This window comes from Salvelinus sp. IW2-2015, linkage group LG4q.1:29 (genome assembly GCF_002910315.2).
Source record: "Salvelinus sp. IW2-2015 linkage group LG4q.1:29, ASM291031v2, whole genome shotgun sequence".
NCBI classification, from domain to species: Eukaryota; Metazoa; Chordata; class Actinopteri; order Salmoniformes; family Salmonidae; genus Salvelinus; species Salvelinus sp. IW2-2015.
Genome location: NC_036842.1, coordinates 3,012,785 through 3,031,602, shown reverse-complemented (window position 1 = coordinate 3,031,602; position 18,818 = coordinate 3,012,785). Strand labels below are relative to the sequence as shown.

Genomic DNA, 18,818 nt, shown 5'->3' with positions numbered 1-18,818 from the left:
ACCGGCTTGTCAAGAACGCAGGGTCCTGCTTTACGAACACGACGGCTAGAAAGAAACAAGGTTTCGGGGGTAAAGGAGAGCAAGCCGAGTCTATTCAAGCCAACTTCTTTCTATCCATATAATTACTAGAGATGAAGAATGGAATCTGTTTTGAGGTATAATTTTTGTTGTTGTGTGTTCTGTATAGATGAATAAATAAATTGAGTTTGGTATAGGCTTGACAGCGAGTTCCATGTCAGTGGTTTGGGCTGCTTGGGGGGTGTTCGCTCTTGATTAGAAACGTGACCTATTTTTTTCTTCTATTGGCGGTCTAGCGGGAGGGAGGCGAGGGGTGGTTTGGGTGGTGGGGGTAGGGAGTGGAGCTCACTGTCTGGTTGAGCAGTGTGTGTGTTGGGCGTTTCCTGCCCTATCCCAGAGTTCCCTGCCAGGCTCTGACTGCAGACTAGTATCTGACCACCCACTGAGTGATTTGGTTTTGCACCTTTGTTGCGTTAGGGAAATGAATAGTCACACATACACCAGCCCTGACTCGCTTACAAAAATACACATGAACGCCACACTTGTACGTACACACACACACGCAGCTGTGCGTACACACGAATGCACCAAGTGCATTTCGGAAGCGCAGGTCATGTACCGATTCTTTTTTTTGAAAGGCTTGGCACCTACGCAGAAACACCGTTCCAAATTCTGATAGAAATCTCAGGTGGTCCAATTCACTTAATTGGCAGGCAAAGAGAACCACCACAAGTACAACGGTTATAATGGAAATGTTCTGTCATTTTAATTGCGTATGCAGAGTACTTTTCTCTGTTGCGTTAAATCATTGATAGGCTAGATGCCAAAGCATATCCGTCAGCCAGGATAGTATCTAATAGACTTTTCCAGGTTCGGCCTGGTGATGTAGCGTTTCCCTCTCCACCTGGATTAGATTAGGTTTCTATTCTGTGTCATAATGAACAGGATCCGTCCAGCAGTTGCCTAATTCAAATACAAAAGTAGCTGTTTAATTATTACGTATTCAGAATATGTTGTTGCAATTTAGCAATGAGCTTTTCAAAGACAGTCTGGCTGACTTGTCAGTCGTCACCTCGGATAAACAAAGAAATGAGTTTGACTGAGGAGAGGTGGTACTCGTGATCTACAACCAGATAATAACACACGTGTGAACACACACGCGCACAAATGTACACGCGTGCACGAACGCAGACACACACACACACACACACACACAAAGTGGTTGTGCCACTGCCACCACGTGGTCGATTTTTGACCATGCTTTCAAAATATTTTTTCCATTTAGTGTTTCTTTTCCTCCTTAGTCTAGCAGACGACTGAGGTTTTATTGCACATTCCTAATGTTGTTATTGAGGATGACATTTACATCCTACTCTGGAACTTTGATATGCCCGTAGAGTAAATTATGTTCAACAATGTATTGAAAAATTTGCCAAAATGTAATACAAATGCCAACTTTGATTTAATTGTTTCTCAATTATGCTTTTTTGATAAATATGTCTACAATCCTTCCAAAGGACCATGCTATGGATTACATTTTGTGAAAATCTCCAAAATCATGGTCTTTATTTGGTCTGGGTTGTGAGAGGAATCGCTTGTATGAGATGCATTTCAGCATATTTTCCAAGAGAATCTTAGCTAGAATACGTTTTCTAGATATCAACAATTGATTCAGTCTGAAGAATACGTAACGCTGAAAGAGGATACTGACAATGAAAAGAGAGGAACCAATTATAGACCATACAAAACCTTAGTTTCCTAAAAGTTTAAGATAAGGCGCATGTTTTATGAAACCCCCCCCCCCCCCCCCCATTTTTAAAAAATAGATGTTACATTGCCTGTCCCAGCCACCCTCATACCTTTACAAGACTGTAGAATACGCAAGCAAAACTTAGTATTGCTTCATTAACATCTCATCTTCGTAACGAATACGGGGAACAGCTGTGAGTGGAAAAACAAGCTTTGTGAGCCCTTTCTAAAAGCCATGAAATATGATTGACTGAAAAGCCTTTTTTTGAGACTTGGCCACCTACTCTGCAAATGGTCAAAATTCATGAAATTAAACATTTTCAAATAAAGCTTGAACTCCAACACATACACCTTAAGGATAATGGTTTCATTTGGAAATGAACGCTCAGGTCAACTTTTACACAGAATCGCCCAGCCATAACTTTTCAAACAGACAGGATGGAAGACGTCCGATCGCCCAATGTTTTACCATCCCTTGACAATAGCTAAACCCCACATTTGTAGAAGCGTTATAACATCCGATATCACGGAAACTAACTGGACCTGGGTTTTTGAGTTTAATTATTGTTATTGCCTAAGCCCTAAGGGGCCTATAAAATGTCTTGTTGAAGAGGGAGATTATGCAAATAGTAATTGACTCTCCAGTTAAAGGTCAAACGTGGCTAATGTACGCTGTGTTATGGGATACCATGCATGACATAAAATAGGCTTTTCCCGACACAATAGATTCATTCTAGTCAGTGTGCCGCTGCCTGCCCGGTGTCCCTTTCCTCCATGATGGTGTCTAGTCCACCATAGAAATAGAATTACTAGAACGGACATTCCCGTTGAAGTGAATGTTCTGTGATGGGTAGTAATTATATTTCTGGGCTATGCCGTTCACTCCACACGGCAGGCAGACAGACGGACCATAGACACAGACAAACGCACACAGACAGGTGACCATAGTGTGTGTGGCGATCACGGGCGGCTGCTCTGTTCTAAATTTCACGAGATTATTAAATAAGGGCGGCTAGAGGACGGGAGATTGCGCTCTCTGTCATAAGCCAGTCTGGAGCGCCTCCACTCTCGTTTCTCCTTTTCTGCCTCAATAAGTAACCGAGGAGAGGCGCGAGTGGCCATGCTTATTTCTCCAACACAATGGAGGATGGGAAATGGTTTGGTCACTGGCTACCTCGCTCGCTTCTGCTCTGGTGAGACGAAGCTGCGTAGATCCATTGGTACACAACTAGCTGTTTGCTCACCATTTATACCGTAACATTTTCATGGAAGTAGGCTATAACAAGAGATACAGTAACTGAAACACAAAGCGAGTGATGAGGCAGCCAGAGATGCAATGTTTCTTTATGTGAGGAGTCTCTCACTCTCAGAGTAGAGCCATTTTCTGACACAAACCAATGACTGCGGAAATGCGCCACACCACCATCTGAAAGACAGACTGAGATTGTGGGGAGGGAGTTTGTCGATATGGAGGGGTGGTGGGGAGGGGGGGGGCTCCTTTATTGGTTGCCATAGCGACTTAAGTAGTGTCCCCCTCCAGATGTATTATTTTATTTCTGTATTTATTTGAGGGAAAAAAACGCAGTGGAAGGCAGAGATTTGTGTCTTTTTGTTCAGGAATGGATGTTTGTTTTTCCCCCCGTAGCTTTTAGCTTTTATTTCCGAATGGTGTTGAGCATCAACACATTGTCCCTCACCCTTCTGAACAACCGTGGAATTCTGTCTTTTTGCCGAGCTCTTTGTTTGCTCGGCGATGCTATGCTGTTCATTTTAATATTGCGCAGATGTCTGCCAGTGCCTGAGAAGAGAACCCCCCCCCAAAAAGAAAAAACTACACCAAAATGGCTGCTGAACAGATCCGTGTGTGTGATTTTTCAAATGCAAGATAGCCATACGCTGTTTGACTATCACACAGCTGTTTTACCCACCTCAAGCAAAACAGATAATAAAATGTCTGCCTAGCTAACAGATCCATTTGTGTGTCAATATTTTTCAGATGGAAGATGGCCACACGCTATATGACTACAACGTGGGGCTGAACGATATCGTCCAGCTGCTGATCCGTTCTCAGGCCGGGGACGCTCCCGACAGCCCCCTCGTCCCGCCCATTGCACCCCCTGTCAACCCTAAGGACTGTGACACCATGCCCATGTCCAGTAGTACAGCTCTGCCCCCCACCAACCCCAACACCACGGCTGGTGCAGCTACCACCCCCTCCCTATCCAAGCCTACCATAGTGGCCCCCAAACCCATCCCTGCCCTCACCACAGTCAACAACAACACAACCACAACCACCAGTAACAGCAGTACCACCAACACCAGTACCACCAGTACCAAAACCAGTAACACCAGTGATCCCAATAACAACAGGGCCAAGTCTTCTAGTCCACCAGCACCGCTGGAGAAGCTCGACAACCAGCCATCAACCTCTACACGTCCCTTCCTCATAGACGCCGGCATTGGGGTGTTCAAGGTGAGAGAAAGAACTTGCTGGTCCGTGGTACCATTTTCTCTCAGGTTGTGCTTTGTGTATGAGATAATATAATATGTAATATTACGTTCATTCAATAATGGTGCTTTTGAGCCGGATATGAACCAGCTAAGCGACCCCTAAGGATACAACTCTCCCCAACAGTATTTTACAACTCTCCCCAACAGCACTTTCCCCAACAGGGAAACGGTCTGTGAACATGCATGACAGACCTGATCCATTGTCTCTACTCTAGGGTGACGCTAACAGACATTCAGTGTAGGTTGTCCTTTTCTCAGGCGCGTATTCACAAAGCACCTCGGAGTAAGAGTGCTGATTTATAGGATCAGTTTAGCCTTTTAGATCATAATGAATACGATATGGGCAGGGGGGACTTGTTCCTACGTCAGCACTCCTACCCCGAGAAGAGTTTTGAATATGGGCCATTTTACTGTACTGTACTGGAGCTCTGAACGTTCACCTCATGGTAACCATGTTGCTACACGTTTAATCTCCCCAATGAATGACATTTGAGCTGGAAAACTTTATTGCCATGCAACAAACGGTTGCTGAGATTTTTCTTGGTAATTTATTTCTTTTTTTATACTCCGTTACAGTAAGTGGCAAGGCTGACACGTTTTGCTAGACGTCCTCTGAACAGTTAACACCGTAGCCAAGCTGCAGGGGAGCTGGGGCTAAGGATGCCAAGCAGACCCAAGCCAAGAGACACATGCGCAGAACTTAACCCTGAGAAAAGGCATGCCGGCCTGCTGCTGGTGAACCACAGTGGCTGTAAATGATATTTGCTGGAACATGGGCAGTTACAGTCTCTTGGCTCAATGAAAAGCCAGTGCTAGCCATCTACCATCAAGGTGATGACTGGGCCTGTGTGACTCAGTTGTGGGTTAATTGTATGCAGGGATCACGCATAGACATACCAAAATTGTATGCACTCTGATATATTCTTAGCTTTGGGACACATCATCGGAAGTTTGTGTATTGGCTGGACTCCCTGAGTTGTCCATCGTTCTGGTGGGTGGCAACAGAAAATAACAATACCACAATATAGCTGGCGCCACCCAAAAAAACCTGTTTCCTGTCAACAAAAGCATATGTATAATCTCTAGGAACTCTACTTACCAGACATAAAGTGAGATGTGTCCCTCATTATCAAATAAACGTCTGAATCCAACATTTGTCCGAAGCGCACCATTCCTGCCAGTAGACAACGCAATTCACGCTAGATTTCCTACCACGAAGTCTACCACTGTTTACACTGCAGGAATATGGTGCGGTTTGGACAAAAGTTGGATTCAGATGTTTATTTGATAGCGCGGGACACATTTCACTTTACGTCTGGTAAGTAGAGTTCCTAGAGATTATACATATGCTTTTGTTGACAGGAAACGTGTTTTTTGGTGAAGCCGGACTAGGGTTATTTTCAGTCGCCACCCACCAGAACGATGCATAACTCAGGGAGTCTAGCCAATACACATACTTCCGATGATGTGTCCCAAAGCTAAGAATATATCAGAGTGCATACAATTTTGGTATGTCTATGCGTGATCCAACCACTACACAGACTCTCGATGTTGTCCCAAAGCTAAAATATTTTGTACTGCATGTGAATATTAAGAGTAGACCAAAAGGCTGTCTTATTATGATGTTGCTACTTTCCCCCCCCCCCCCAGCCTTTGTCCACAAACACTCACTGACGAACATTCCAGAACTGATGAACATTCCAGAACAGTGATATAATCCTTAGTTGCTAACTCTATTAGCGAACTATTCTATGCTACTCATCATTACATAAACCGAGGACACATCGAGAGGCGATCTGAATCCAGACCCAAGCCTTGAATGCACGGAACACAGAATATTTCAGACGTCATTATAAAGGCCTTGAGAGAGGGGGTGGGGTGTTAGTCACGAAGAAACAGTGGGCTCTCCAAAACCCACAGTCTGGAGAAGCGTGTTTGGTTCCTCACTTCATATCTGGATGAGAATCAGTCTGAGGATGCTTCATTCAGACTGCTATGTCATGTGGTTATGTCATTAGCTCCAGGGGAGAGGGATAGTGAAAGCAGTGTCATCTCCACAGGCCCACAAGGACTGCTAAAAAAGAGTGGCACTCGCTATCAATGATACTCTGAACCTGCAACCATTAACTTAACTAAACGGTATAGAGCTCACTGCTTCTGCAAATCTCAATTCCTTTAGCCATGATACACATTGTTATATCAACATTGCTAGGCCCACGCCTCAGACCGGGAGGGGCAAGGCCAAACTCGGGCTGTCTCAGTTGTGTGCTTTGCTCTTCTTCCATCGTTAAAGGTCCAATGCAGCTGTGATTTGCAGAGAGGTTTGGAACTCTTTCTTATTGGTCTATTAACTAATTTACCGCCTGATGATGTCACCAGGCAGGCCATAAGTCCATCCCACCAAAACAGGCAGAAATTTCAGGCGTTCTTTTCAAACCGCTCTTACACTAAAAGGGCATTATCATAATTGTTCACAATTGGAAATATATATTTGACTGCACCGGGCCTTTAAATAAACAGAGGCTAGTTGGAGAATTAACTAGGCTAAAACAATTTCACACTTAAAAGTCTTTCTCATTTTGTTGCTTCCAGTGGTCCACTGACGTTTTTTTCCAGCCACTTTGTATTCCATTGTAAACAAATGCTTGCCAACAATAGTAAACGTTTTTTATGGGTATTTTAGAAGTAATTGCAGAGGTCTATTTCTTTTAGAAATGTCCAATATGTCTTTGTCATTTTTATTTGATGCAACATACATTTAATTATCCAGACACCTCCTTTCATTAATACCGAAACCAGATGTACTCTATAAAATGATAAAGAATAACATGTGTAATTTTATGAATATTTAAAAGCTAAACTATTTAATTTTCCTTATCTCCCAGATAAATGAGTTGGTGGACTGCAGAGACATAAGTATCGGTGCCTGGTTTGAAGCCTGCATCGACAATGTGACACGGACCCCAAAGGGTCAGAACAGCAAAGCTCCTACAGCGGGGAAGGTTGGCAGGCCTAGCAAAAGGACTAATGGCAAGCTGGAGACAGAGCCGGGCCAAGGCCAAAGCCACCCCTCCTCCTCCACGGACAATAGTAATGGAAATAATCATTCTATGTTAAACTCGGACAGTGGGCCTGGGTCCTCCACCTCTCAAACAGACTCTACTGCCACAGACAAAGAAAAGGAGGATGTCACGTACCATATCAAATATGACGAGTAAGTTGGTGCACCTGAGGAAAAAGGCAGCATGACTTGTCGGTATTCCCACTTAGGAACCCAATTTTGGATTTATTTTCCCCCCTTTTTGGGGAGGGGTCATCTACAATTGATAGTTTCACCCACCCAGGTTTGCTTTCCTTAATTCCCTGCCATTTGGTTTCTTTAAGGCGTGTTACAGTAGGTCCTATTCTTTTGGAATGGGTCACCTACTTTTGGTTGGTAAGTAGGAGTACGGTATGTTGTGATGAATCCGACCAGGTACAGTGAGCTGTAAAAGTATTGGGACAGTTATTTTGTGGTTTTTGCTCTGTACTCCAGCACTTTGGATTTGAAATGATACAATTACTGAGGTTGAAGTGGAGACTGTCAGCTTTCATTTCAGGGTATTTTCATCCATATTGGGGGAACCGTTTTGAAATTACAGATTTTTTTTGGTACCTAGTCCCCCCCCCATTTTAGGGGACCAAAAGTATTGGGACAAATTCACTTATACTGTATGTGTATTAATAAAGTAGTAAAAAGTGTAGTGTTTGGTCCCATATTCATAGCACACAATGACTACATCAAGCTTGTGACTCTACACATTTTATTGAATACATTTGCGGTTTATTTTGGTTGTTTCAGATTATTTTGTTTCCAATAGAAATGAATTGTAAATAATGTATTGTGTCATTTTGAAGTAATTTAAAAAATATATTTATTTTGCCCCTTTTTCTACCTAATTTTGTGATATCCAATTGGTGTAACTTGCAGTTAGTCTTGTCTCATCGCTGCAACTCCCGTACGGGCTCGGGAGAGGCGAAGGTCGAGAGCTGTGCGTCCTCCGAAACACGACCCAATCAAGCCGCACTGCTTCTTGACACAATGCCTGCTTGACCCGGAAACCAGTCGCATTGGAGGAAACACCATACACCTGGCGACCGTGTCAGCGTGCATGTGCCCGGCCCGCCACAGGAGTCGCTAGAGCGCGATGGGACAAGAACATCTCTGCCGGCCAAACCCTCCCCTAACCCGGACAATGCTGGGCCAATTGTGCGCCGCCCCATGGGTCTCCCGATCGCGGCCGGCTACGACAGACTGGACTCGAACCCAGAATCTCTAATGGCACAGCTAGACCACCGTGCTACTCAGGAGGCCCTTGGAGTCACTTTTATTGTAAATTAGAATACAATATGTTTCGAAACACTCCTACTTTAATGTGGATGCTACCATGATTATGGATAATCCTGAGAAAGTTAGAGACGCACAAATATCATACCCCTCTAAAATGGTAACCTCCCCTATTATTGTAATGGTGAAAGGTTAGCATGTCTTGGCGGTATGATATTTGTGCGTCTTACTTTCTCACTCGTCATTATTCACAATTTCATTCAGGACTATCTGTAATCACGGTAGCATCCACATTAATGTAGAAGTGTTTAGAAACATTCTATTCTTATTTACAATAAAAGTGACTCAAATTTCTATTGGGCACAAAATAATCTGAAACACAACCAAAACAAACAGAAAATGCATCCAACACATTTGTAGAGTCACAAGCTTGACGTAGTCATTGCGTGCTATGAATATGGGACCAAATACTAAACTTTAGACTACTTTAATAAACGTAAGTGAATTTGTACCAATACTTTTGGTCCGCTAAAATGGAGGGGTGCTAGGTACAAAAAGTGCTGTAATTTCTAAAAGGTTCACCCGATATGGATGGAAATACCCTCAAATTAAAGCTGACAGTCTGCACTTTAACCCAATAGTCAATGTATCATTTCAAATCCAAAGTGCTGGAGTACAGAGCCAAAACTACAACAAAAAAAGGGGTCACTGTCCAAAAGCGTTTGGAGCTCACTGTGTCAGAGCTGTGTAGACTGGGGTTGCTGGGGAGTTTAGGAGATGCCATTACATGCCATATATTTGGCCGTAGAAGTGCTTTGATATCCCCTTACAGTATGTAGTCCCCACCCCAGTAAATACAGAGGAGGTGCGATTGCATGCAATATAAGTGGTGATAAATCTAACATAATACCCCTTTTTATGTATTGCCGCACCAGAAGTGCCAGCCACTCCCTCAGTAACCTTTGACCTGGAAAACTAAAGCTCAGGCAGTAATGAAACGGCAGCATTAACTGTTTTCCTTACTAGCCTGGTGCGGCACTGGCCAGTGAGTCAAATTGAGTTCAAAGGCAGGCCAAAAGGCAACAGAGTTATTTCCTGTCTCAGAAATCCATTCCCCCCAAAAATGAAGTGTCTGTAGACCAGTGAGCTTCTGCATGTTTTAGGACAGACGGATTAACCCTCCGACACTGGCTAGTCACCTGGAGTAATGGCATAAGAACCAGATTTAATACAGTAGACAAGTCAGTTGGTAATCTGAGATGTAGAGTCTCATTTTTACACAACTTCCATGGCCTCTCTGGAAAACATTGTCAGCAGTTGATGTTTATAACCAAAACTTGGACGACATGTACAGTTTTGCAAAAGTAGTGTCACGAACCGGCTCGTAGCCCTTAACAAAGAGGGAGACAACGTGCAGATAACGGAATAACAAAAATAGGTTTATTAACTAAAGTAAACTATATATACAATTTAAAAATGCTGTGTGTGTGGGTAATCAGTAGTGTAAGAGAGTGGTTGGGTACAAAGATGGTGATAATGAGAGGTGCCAAAACAAACAAGCCACAAAATGCCACAACCAAAAATAGTATGTCTGTGTGGAGAGAAGGCTCCTCAATGAATGGGGGAAAGGTGTATTTATCCCCGGAACACACCCGAGCTCAGGTGTGTCCCATTTCGCTGACGACCCTCCCGGCTCCGCCCACCGTCATCCTATTAAGGAAAACAAGTGTAAAGAGAGAATTCGGCAGACAATGAGAGGGTCGTCACAGTAGCTAACATCTGCAACGTATTAATATAACTGTTTTGTTCTTGTACTCTTACGTAATTAATCAGAAATCACCCTACATCCTGCTGGATGGTGAAAGTCCCTTTTGTTGGGGATGTAAACCTACAACTCTTTGGTTCAGAGGGAAAGGAAAAGGGGTTGGGTTTCGGCAACTAGTTTAAAACCACAGCCCCTGATTCTGCCTGCCTGTCTGCCTGCAGCTTATAAGGGAAAGGCGGATAGAAGCTGCTAGATGGAATTTGGAGTCATCTTTTTCAGGGAAATGAATTCAAAGGAGCCGTTTCCAAGGTAACCGCGGAGTTCTCGGGAGCGTTACTCTAAACCCCATTCCAATTGCTGCCTAAAATCGAGCTGCACATCGAGCATGTTGCGAGTGAGGTGCATAAAAGCTCTTTACTTAGTGAACCACTTACACCACTTCTGTAGCTACCAATCTCTCGAGCCCATATGTATCAAACTCATTCCACAGAGGACCGAGTGTCTGCAGGTTTTTTTGCTCCTCTCTTGTGTTTGATTGATGAATTAAGGTGACTGYTGGGTTCGGAACTCTCCTCACTTGCTTGTATAGGTCTTCATTGGACACAAATTGAAAGGAAAAACCAGCAGACTCTCAGCCCTGCGTGGAATGAGTTTTGACACCCCTGTTCTACACATTGGTCATATTTCAGTATGATGATGGGAAATAAACATTTATATTTCAAATGACCCCAAGCCAAGCAGCTTTTCTCTCTCTCTCGGTGTGTTGTGGTTAGGCAAGGCTTTCCAAGGCTCGCCTGCCTGCTGTATAATTTGAGGCCGAAAAACAGCTTGTCAGAACTGAAACCACCTGTTTTACTTAAGTCTTGGACTAATCTGTAAGAAATCTTAAATTAATGAGGCTCAAAAGCGTTGCCTCCAAGATGGAGAATCGTCTGCATTCTTTTGGCCTGTTTCTCCATTATAACAAGCGTCTCAGATCTGGCTTATGGTGGGTCTCGCTTTCGGCCCAACCAATGCTTTCAGTGTAGCGTTTGGCACGACTGATGCATGTACATCCATCCAAGCAAAGAAAAAACTCTGGAACGTATAAATAAGGTATAAACAATTATCAGATTAAATGGTTATATAAAAAAAGACCAGAAGGAATGTATTATTGCATCGCTGCAAAGGTCACYCTACATGCTATCTTGCAATTGTGACAGTCACTGTATTAGTGAAGCTCTGACTGCCACCATATTTCTGCTCTGCGATTRAGCCGTATTAATTAGACCTTGTACTTAAATGTAAGAGGTCTAATTCAGTATTCCATGATTGCTGAGATCAAAAGGCCTGCAATTCCATTTAGTTCTAAACTAATACTGTTTAAACACACTAAGCAACCCTTATTGTTTGAGTAGCTCATAGCTCCAGGACTGCCTATTTACCTCCAATACTAGTCAGCTACTCCTCCACACACTGTCCTCTCCTGCACTTCACTCACTTATCCTCCCCTCTTGTTTTCAGATTAAATTTGATTAAACAGATCTTTAAAAAAAAKAAACAAGGTTTCCATTGAAATATTAAATTACAAATGAACAGGGAGATTAACAGAATGGGATCATTTCGCCCATGTGATGTCGTCATGGCGTAATTACACTCGGCTAAGATCAGCCAGACTCCTCTGCTGCTTATCTGACAACCATGGAGAAATACTCGTTTTCACACACCTCCTCTACATGCAGTATAGGTGCTCTGTTTGGTCATCTACATATGATGATGATGACGAACACTTTCATAGTTTCTTCAGTTAACACTCTAAATTCTCTAGAGTCTAGATTCTAAATTGTAGTTTCCAGATTTTAGAGTCCAGATTCTAAAACCCAGATTCTAAATTCCATTCTAGAACCACTTCTAGTTTCCTGCTCTTCACAGGCGCTGTGTACAGTATGAGGGTCTGTGGGGCCGGCCCGGGGTGGACTCTAATCTCTTCCACTGGGTTGTTCCCGTCTCTCCTTTGCCACAGGAACACCGTGTGCTGAGCACTGACTTTTGTTCTGTTCTGTTCTCCCCTGAGCTTCTGTAATCCCCTCCACCCAAAAAAGGAAATTCATGCCTCTAGCCTGCTACCCTCACATCAACATCTCGGAGCTYTCAATGTGCTCAAGCTTTCTTCGCTAGTGTTACTATTCGATCTACTGTACCAGACAAAAGATTGGACACACCTACTCATTCCAGGGTTTTTCTTTATTTTTTACTATTTTCTACATTGTAGAATAATAGTGAAGACATCAAAACGATGAAATAACACATATGGAATCCTGTAGTAACCAAAAAAAGTGTTAAACAAATCAAAATATAGATTGAGAGTCTTCAAAGTAGCCACAAATGAACTTTTAACAAGGCACACCTGTTAATTGAAATGCATTCCAGGTGACTACCTCATGAAGCTGGTTGAGAGCATGCCAAGAGTGAGKAAAGCTGTCAAGGCAAAGGGTGGCTACTTTGAAGAATCTCAAATATAAAATACATACTTGTAAAATACACTTRTTMMMMGGGGGATTAKTACATGATTCCATATGTGTTATTTCATAGTTTTGATGTCTTCACTATTATTCTACAATGTGTTCTGGTATGCACGTACACAGGCACCAAAACACACACACGTAGAGGATATTGCTGTGAACCGTAGGCTGGTCTTTCTCTCTCCCTCTGTGTAAAGCGTCAGCCCTGGTGCTATAGAGGTAGGGTGTGTGTGGAACCATGGATAAAAATTCAGAACATGAACTTGAGTGTGCACGGAGCACATTGCAGGGAGAGGAGAATGTGAAGGACACTAGACAGGAGAAATAGGAGACYCACGACTGTAGCTAGCACCTTCACAGTACAGCCAGTGGCTACTAAACCTACTTCACCATGCTAATGTCTGTGAACCCGATTTTATCTTGTCATCCATCAGCAAAATATTWTGTCAAAATAACCAGTCAGCCTCCTCTGGTCAGATAGGACTCTACCACTGTCCCATTTCTAGGACGGGTGTGTTGGGAATATCAACGGTAAAATCCCACAAACTACTAAGATAAAGATGTGTCTAGTGTGCTTGTCACTTAAATTGTGTGACCATGCTTCAATGTAGTGATGCTGGGGAGGAGCTCTGTGACTTGTGACACTGCAGAGAGTACGTGCTGGATTGTGATGAAAGCGTTGCCTAAAGCGGGCCTTGGTGTGTGAGSTAGTCTCCAGCGTTCACTGTCCCTTTTTTGAAATAGTCAATCACCTTTCTTGTTTGACCTCTCCGGGACTGACCACCTCTACCGGTTTTATGTCGGACATTCTTTTGAAGTATAAGTAACTCTCTTAACCTTAGAAACCTTCTTCAGGGCTCCCTGACTTTGGAGTGATGAGTTAGTCACACACATATATATATATATAAGCCACCTTTTTTAGAGTTGCCTTTTTTCCAGARGGGATGTTTTTGCAACGTATACACAGTGTTTCATTTCCTCCTCTGTCTGTTCTTATGGAGATACAGAGTTGTTAAAACCCTCTCTTAAGCCTGTTGCATTAGTCCCAGTCCAAGCTGCATATTATACTGATTTTTGTCTCTGAAGTTTTGTGCTTACGTGTGTGAAATTCCAATTTCTCTTGTCTGGCTGTCTTTTTAAAAAATGTTACTAATTTAAAAAATATATAATTTTGGCCTGTCCTAGCAGTTTCTCGWCTCAGCTTGCTACATCTGACTAACAGGTATAACTAAGTGAAACTACTACGTAGTTCTGTATGCCTTTTGAGGATAACTAGTTTTGAGTTTGACACATCTGGGATATCATACTTTATTACGAATTCATTAGGTGAAGTTTTTGATATTTGATGTAATGTTGATGTTTTATAATGATGGTGGTGGTGGTGATGATGATGATGTTCTCTCCTCTCCCTAGTTACCCTGAGAACGGCGTGGTGGAGATGTGCGGCGGTAACGTGAGGCCGCGGGCTCGGACTCTGCTCCGGTGGGACCAGCTCAGTGTAGGCCTTGTTGTCATGGTGAACTACAACATTGAGATCCCAGAGGAGAGGGGGTTCTGGTTCGACGCTGAGATTACTGCGCTCAATGAGATCTCCAGAACCAACAAGGAGGTCCGCYTCAAGATCCTACTGGGGTAAGAGACTAAGAGACTAGAGCTGTGGTGTATAAACCCAGTGTATATAGAAGGTATATTTTATGTCTACAGGTATTGTTGTGAATCTTCATATTCTGGTGTGAAGTGCAGAATCCGAGATGAGATCCGACATTGTAAAGGCAAAAMAAGAGGTTAATTTTACCAGTGTTTCATATAATCATATGTAAGTCTATGGGTAAGGGCGTGGGACACTTACTGGTTGTATTGTGAACCACGTAGGCCTGTAATGCAATGTAGATATTTCTGCTGACTGTTGTTGAAAGAGGACTGTTCTTTCTTTCTCCAACCCCCCCCCCCACCCCACCCCCGCAGCGGGCCAGGGGACGTCATCCCAGACTGTAAGCTGTTGTTTCTGGATGAGATCTATCAGATTGAGAAGACTGGAGCACCCTCACTGTCTGCTGCAGATGGCCAGTTCAAACGTACGCTTCAATACTACAGTCTTCAGACCAGCCAGTCAGGGCTAGGATAGGGTTAAGGGGGTAATATTGAGAATTCACTCTGAGTTGTTTTCGTCAAGTAGCCTCAATGATAAAATGTCCCGTCGAAAATGGCCATTGCAAAATGGCACAATTTGCAATTTCACGTGGTTTATTGCCATCAGTATGTGTGTTTTGGTTTGCGTGTGTGTGTGTGCATGGGTATTTGTTTTGTGTTTTTGTTTGCCTGTGTGTGCGGTAATTGTTTGCATATGTATTTGTCTGTCTCCGTGTGTGGGTGTGTGCACACTGGTGCGTGTGTATGTTTTCACGTGTCTGTGTGTGTGTGTGTGTGTGTACTCTACACACGCTGGGATTGATCCAGGGAAGAGCGGGCCCGAGTGTAAGCACTGCAAGGCGGACCCCGACTCTGAGTGCAGGTTCTGCTCGTGCTGTGTGTGCGGAGGGAAGCAGGACGCCCACATGCAGCTGCTGTGTGACGAATGTAACATGGCCTTCCACATCTACTGCCTCAACCCACCGCTCTCCACTATACCAGACGACGAGGACTGGTGAGCTTCACTATGCACTCCCACCATTTGGGGGCGCTACACTCACTCACACATACTGTAGGCGGCATCCCAAATGGCACCCTATTCCCTATACAGTGCACTACTATGGGCCCTGGTCAAAAGTACAGTAGTGCTCTATGTAGGGAATAGGGTTGCWTTTGGGATGTAGACAGAGACCGACCCATAGACCTGTGCACTAATGGCTGGTGGTGCATGTACAATATGTGGTCCATTGATTCTAATGATGAACAAACACGCATTGTGAGTGTTAGTCATTTTTGCATGTCAGTGATGACTGAGAAATGGCTTTAGCCATATGAATCTGTGTATATGTGTGTATATGTGTGTGTGTGTGTATATATATATATATATACAGTGGGGAGAACAAGTATTTGATACACTGCCGATTTTGCAGGTTTTCCTACTTACAAAGCATGTAGAGGTCTGTAATTTTTATCATAGGTACACTTCAACTGTGAGAGACGGAATCTAAAACAAAAATCCAGGAAATCACATTGTATGATTTTTAAGGAAATTATTTGCATTTTATTGCATGACATAAGTATTTGATCACCTACCAACCAGTAAGAATTCCGGCTCTGCAACAGAGCTGTTAGTTTTTCTTTAAGAAGCCCTCCTGTTCTCCACTCATTACCTGTATTAACTGCACCTGTTTGAACTCGTTACCTGTATAAAAGACACCTGTCCACACACTCAATCAAACAGACTCCAACCTCTCCACAATGGCCAAGACCAGAGAGCTGTGTAAGGACATCAGGATAAAATTGTAACCTGCACAAGGCTGGGATGGGCTACAGGACAATACGGCAAGCAGCTTGGTGAGAAGGCAACAACTGTTGGCGCAATATTAGAAAATGGAAGAAGTTGAAGTTGACGGTCAATCACCCTCGGTCTGGGGCTCCATGCAAGATCTCACCTCGTGGGGCATCAATGATCATGAGGAAGTGAGGATCAGCCCAGAACTACACGCAGACCTGGTCAATGACCTGAAGAGAGCTGGACCACAGTCTCAAAGAAAACCATTACTAACACACTACGCCGTCATGGATTAAAATCCTGCAGCGCACGCAAGGTCCCCTGCTCAAGCCAGCGCATGTCCAGGCCCGTCTTAAGTTTGCCAATGACCATCTGGATGATCCAGAGGAGGAATGGGAAAGGTCATGTGGTCTGATGAGACAAAAATAGAGCTTTTGGTCTAAACTCCACTCGCCGTGTTTGGAGGAAGAAGAAGGATGAGTACAACTCTAAGAACACCATCCCAACCGTGAAGCATGGAGGTGGAAACATCATTCTTTGGGGATGCTTTTCTGCAAAGGGACAGGACGACTGCACCGTATTGAGGGGAGATGGATGGGCCATGTATCGCGAGATCTTGGCCAACAACCTCCTTCCCTCAGTAAGAGCATTGAAGATGGGTCGTGGCTGGTCTTCCAGCAAGACAACGACCCGAAACACACAGCCAGGGCAACTAAGAGTGGCTCTGTAAGAAGCATCTCAAGGTCTTGGAGTGGCCTAGCCAGTCTCCAGACCTGAACCCAATAGAATATCTTTGGAGGGAGCTGAAAGTCCGTATTGCCCAGCGACAGCCCCGAAACCTGAAGGATCTGGAGAAGGTCTGTATGGAGGAGTGGGCCAAAATCCCTGCTGCAGTGTGTGCAAACCTGTCAAGAACTACAGGAAACGTATGATCTCTGTAATTGCAAACAAAGGTTTCTGTACCAAATATTAAGTTCTGCTTTTCTGATGTATCAAATACTTATGTCATGCAATAAAATGCACAATTAATTACTAAAAATCATACAATGTGATTTTCTGGATTTTTGTTTTAGATTCCGTCTCTCACAGTTGAAGTGTACCTATGATAAAAATTACAGACCTCTACATGCTTTGTAAGTAGGAAAACCTGCAAAATCGGCAGTGTATCAAATACTTGTTCTCCCACTGTATATATATATGTGTGTTATATATATATAATATATATGTGCTGTTTTATTTAGTGCCAGATTTTTATGGTGGGTATCAAAGGTTTCTAAGTTACAACAGACAATGACACCAAAAGTATAGCATCAACAGTAGTTTATCTTCTGTCCATCAAACACAACACGCCCCCTATATTGACTCCCTATATTGATCATGCTCTGAGAGGGTGGTGCAGCTACTCCATTAAGTGACTGAGTTTTGGCTCTTGCCTGTTTTACTTGGCAGGTACTGTCCCACCTGTAAGAATGACACTAGCGAGGTTGTGAAGGCTGGTGAGAAGCTGAAGGCCAGTAAGAAGAAAGCAAAGATGCCATCAGCCCATACAGAGAGTCAGAGGGACTGGGGCAAGGTGAGACAGACCGGGTCTATAATACTATCTACTCTAACCCCTTAGCCCCAACAGAGAGTCAGAGGGAATGGGGAAAGGTGACAGGGGCTGTGTCTGAAATCTGGCTTGCCTACTACCTACTTAAACTGCATACTGTGTACTAATCAAAATACTATTTAGGAATGACTMTTTAGTAAAAATGAATGCAGTAAGCAACAAATGTCAGCATACCAGGCTCATTCTACTGAGAATGGGTCATCTAATGTGCAATTGTGTTGATTCCTGCCGTTTTGTTCATTTTGGTACAGCGTGTCCCCTCAGCTGATTATCAGCTGTTGTCAAYCACACTTTGGTCTTGAAAGACTATTCTATTCCTCAGTAGTGTGCAGCAAATACAAGTAGATGAAAAGCCGGAATGAGTATGACATCCTGGCATTTTTAAAGCATACTAAATTTTTTTATTACATTTTTTGCAAACCCAAAAGGGCTACTATTTAGAAAGCAAGTGCGGGTATTCGGGGCACGGCCAGTGTCTACAACACGAAGAACAGTTTCTAATAACAAGGGTTACACCAGGGGGTTGGGGTCAATTCCAATTTGACTCATTGTTTATTTTACTTTAGAAAGAGGCGATATCTTGGCCTGGACTGGAGCAAATATGTTAATGCCGCAACTCACGTTATGGGACACTCAGCAGGAGGGACCCCCTTGGTTTCTGGCAGCTGAATGAGTGAGCAAGACACTCACAAAAACAAACGGGCAGGCAGACAGACAACACTGTCATTGTCTAGCACCTTGTGCTGCTAACAGAAGCCCAGGCTAGTTGAGTAAACTGAGGCTTCGGCTTGTTGAGTCACAATATTAGCAATACYAAGTAGGTCTCTTCTTCACAGCTTTGTAGCAGAGTGACTGGGCAGATTGGATTWTGCTGAGGCGCGGGGCACCGGTCTATGGRCCGTAACGTGAACGGGCAA

The 18,818-nt window shown here is 43.6% G+C and overlaps 1 protein-coding gene across 2 annotated transcripts in view; it reads left to right on the top strand.

Annotated features, from left to right (window-relative positions):
- The window catches only part of LOC111961251 (E3 ubiquitin-protein ligase UHRF2), a 254,746-nt gene that overhangs the window by 217,185 nt on the left and 18,743 nt on the right, over positions 1-18,818 (top strand). For both annotated transcript variants that reach the window (XM_070440572.1, XM_023983372.1), the window contains exons 2-7: positions 3,764-4,240; positions 7,164-7,492; positions 14,285-14,503; positions 14,837-14,946; positions 15,329-15,515; positions 17,742-17,865. In XM_070440572.1, coding sequence (XP_070296673.1) covers positions 3,764-4,240; positions 7,164-7,492; positions 14,285-14,503; positions 14,837-14,946; positions 15,329-15,515; positions 17,742-17,865 — 1,446 coding nt within the window. The remainder of the gene's footprint in view (positions 1-3,763; positions 4,241-7,163; positions 7,493-14,284; positions 14,504-14,836; positions 14,947-15,328; positions 15,516-17,741; positions 17,866-18,818) is intronic.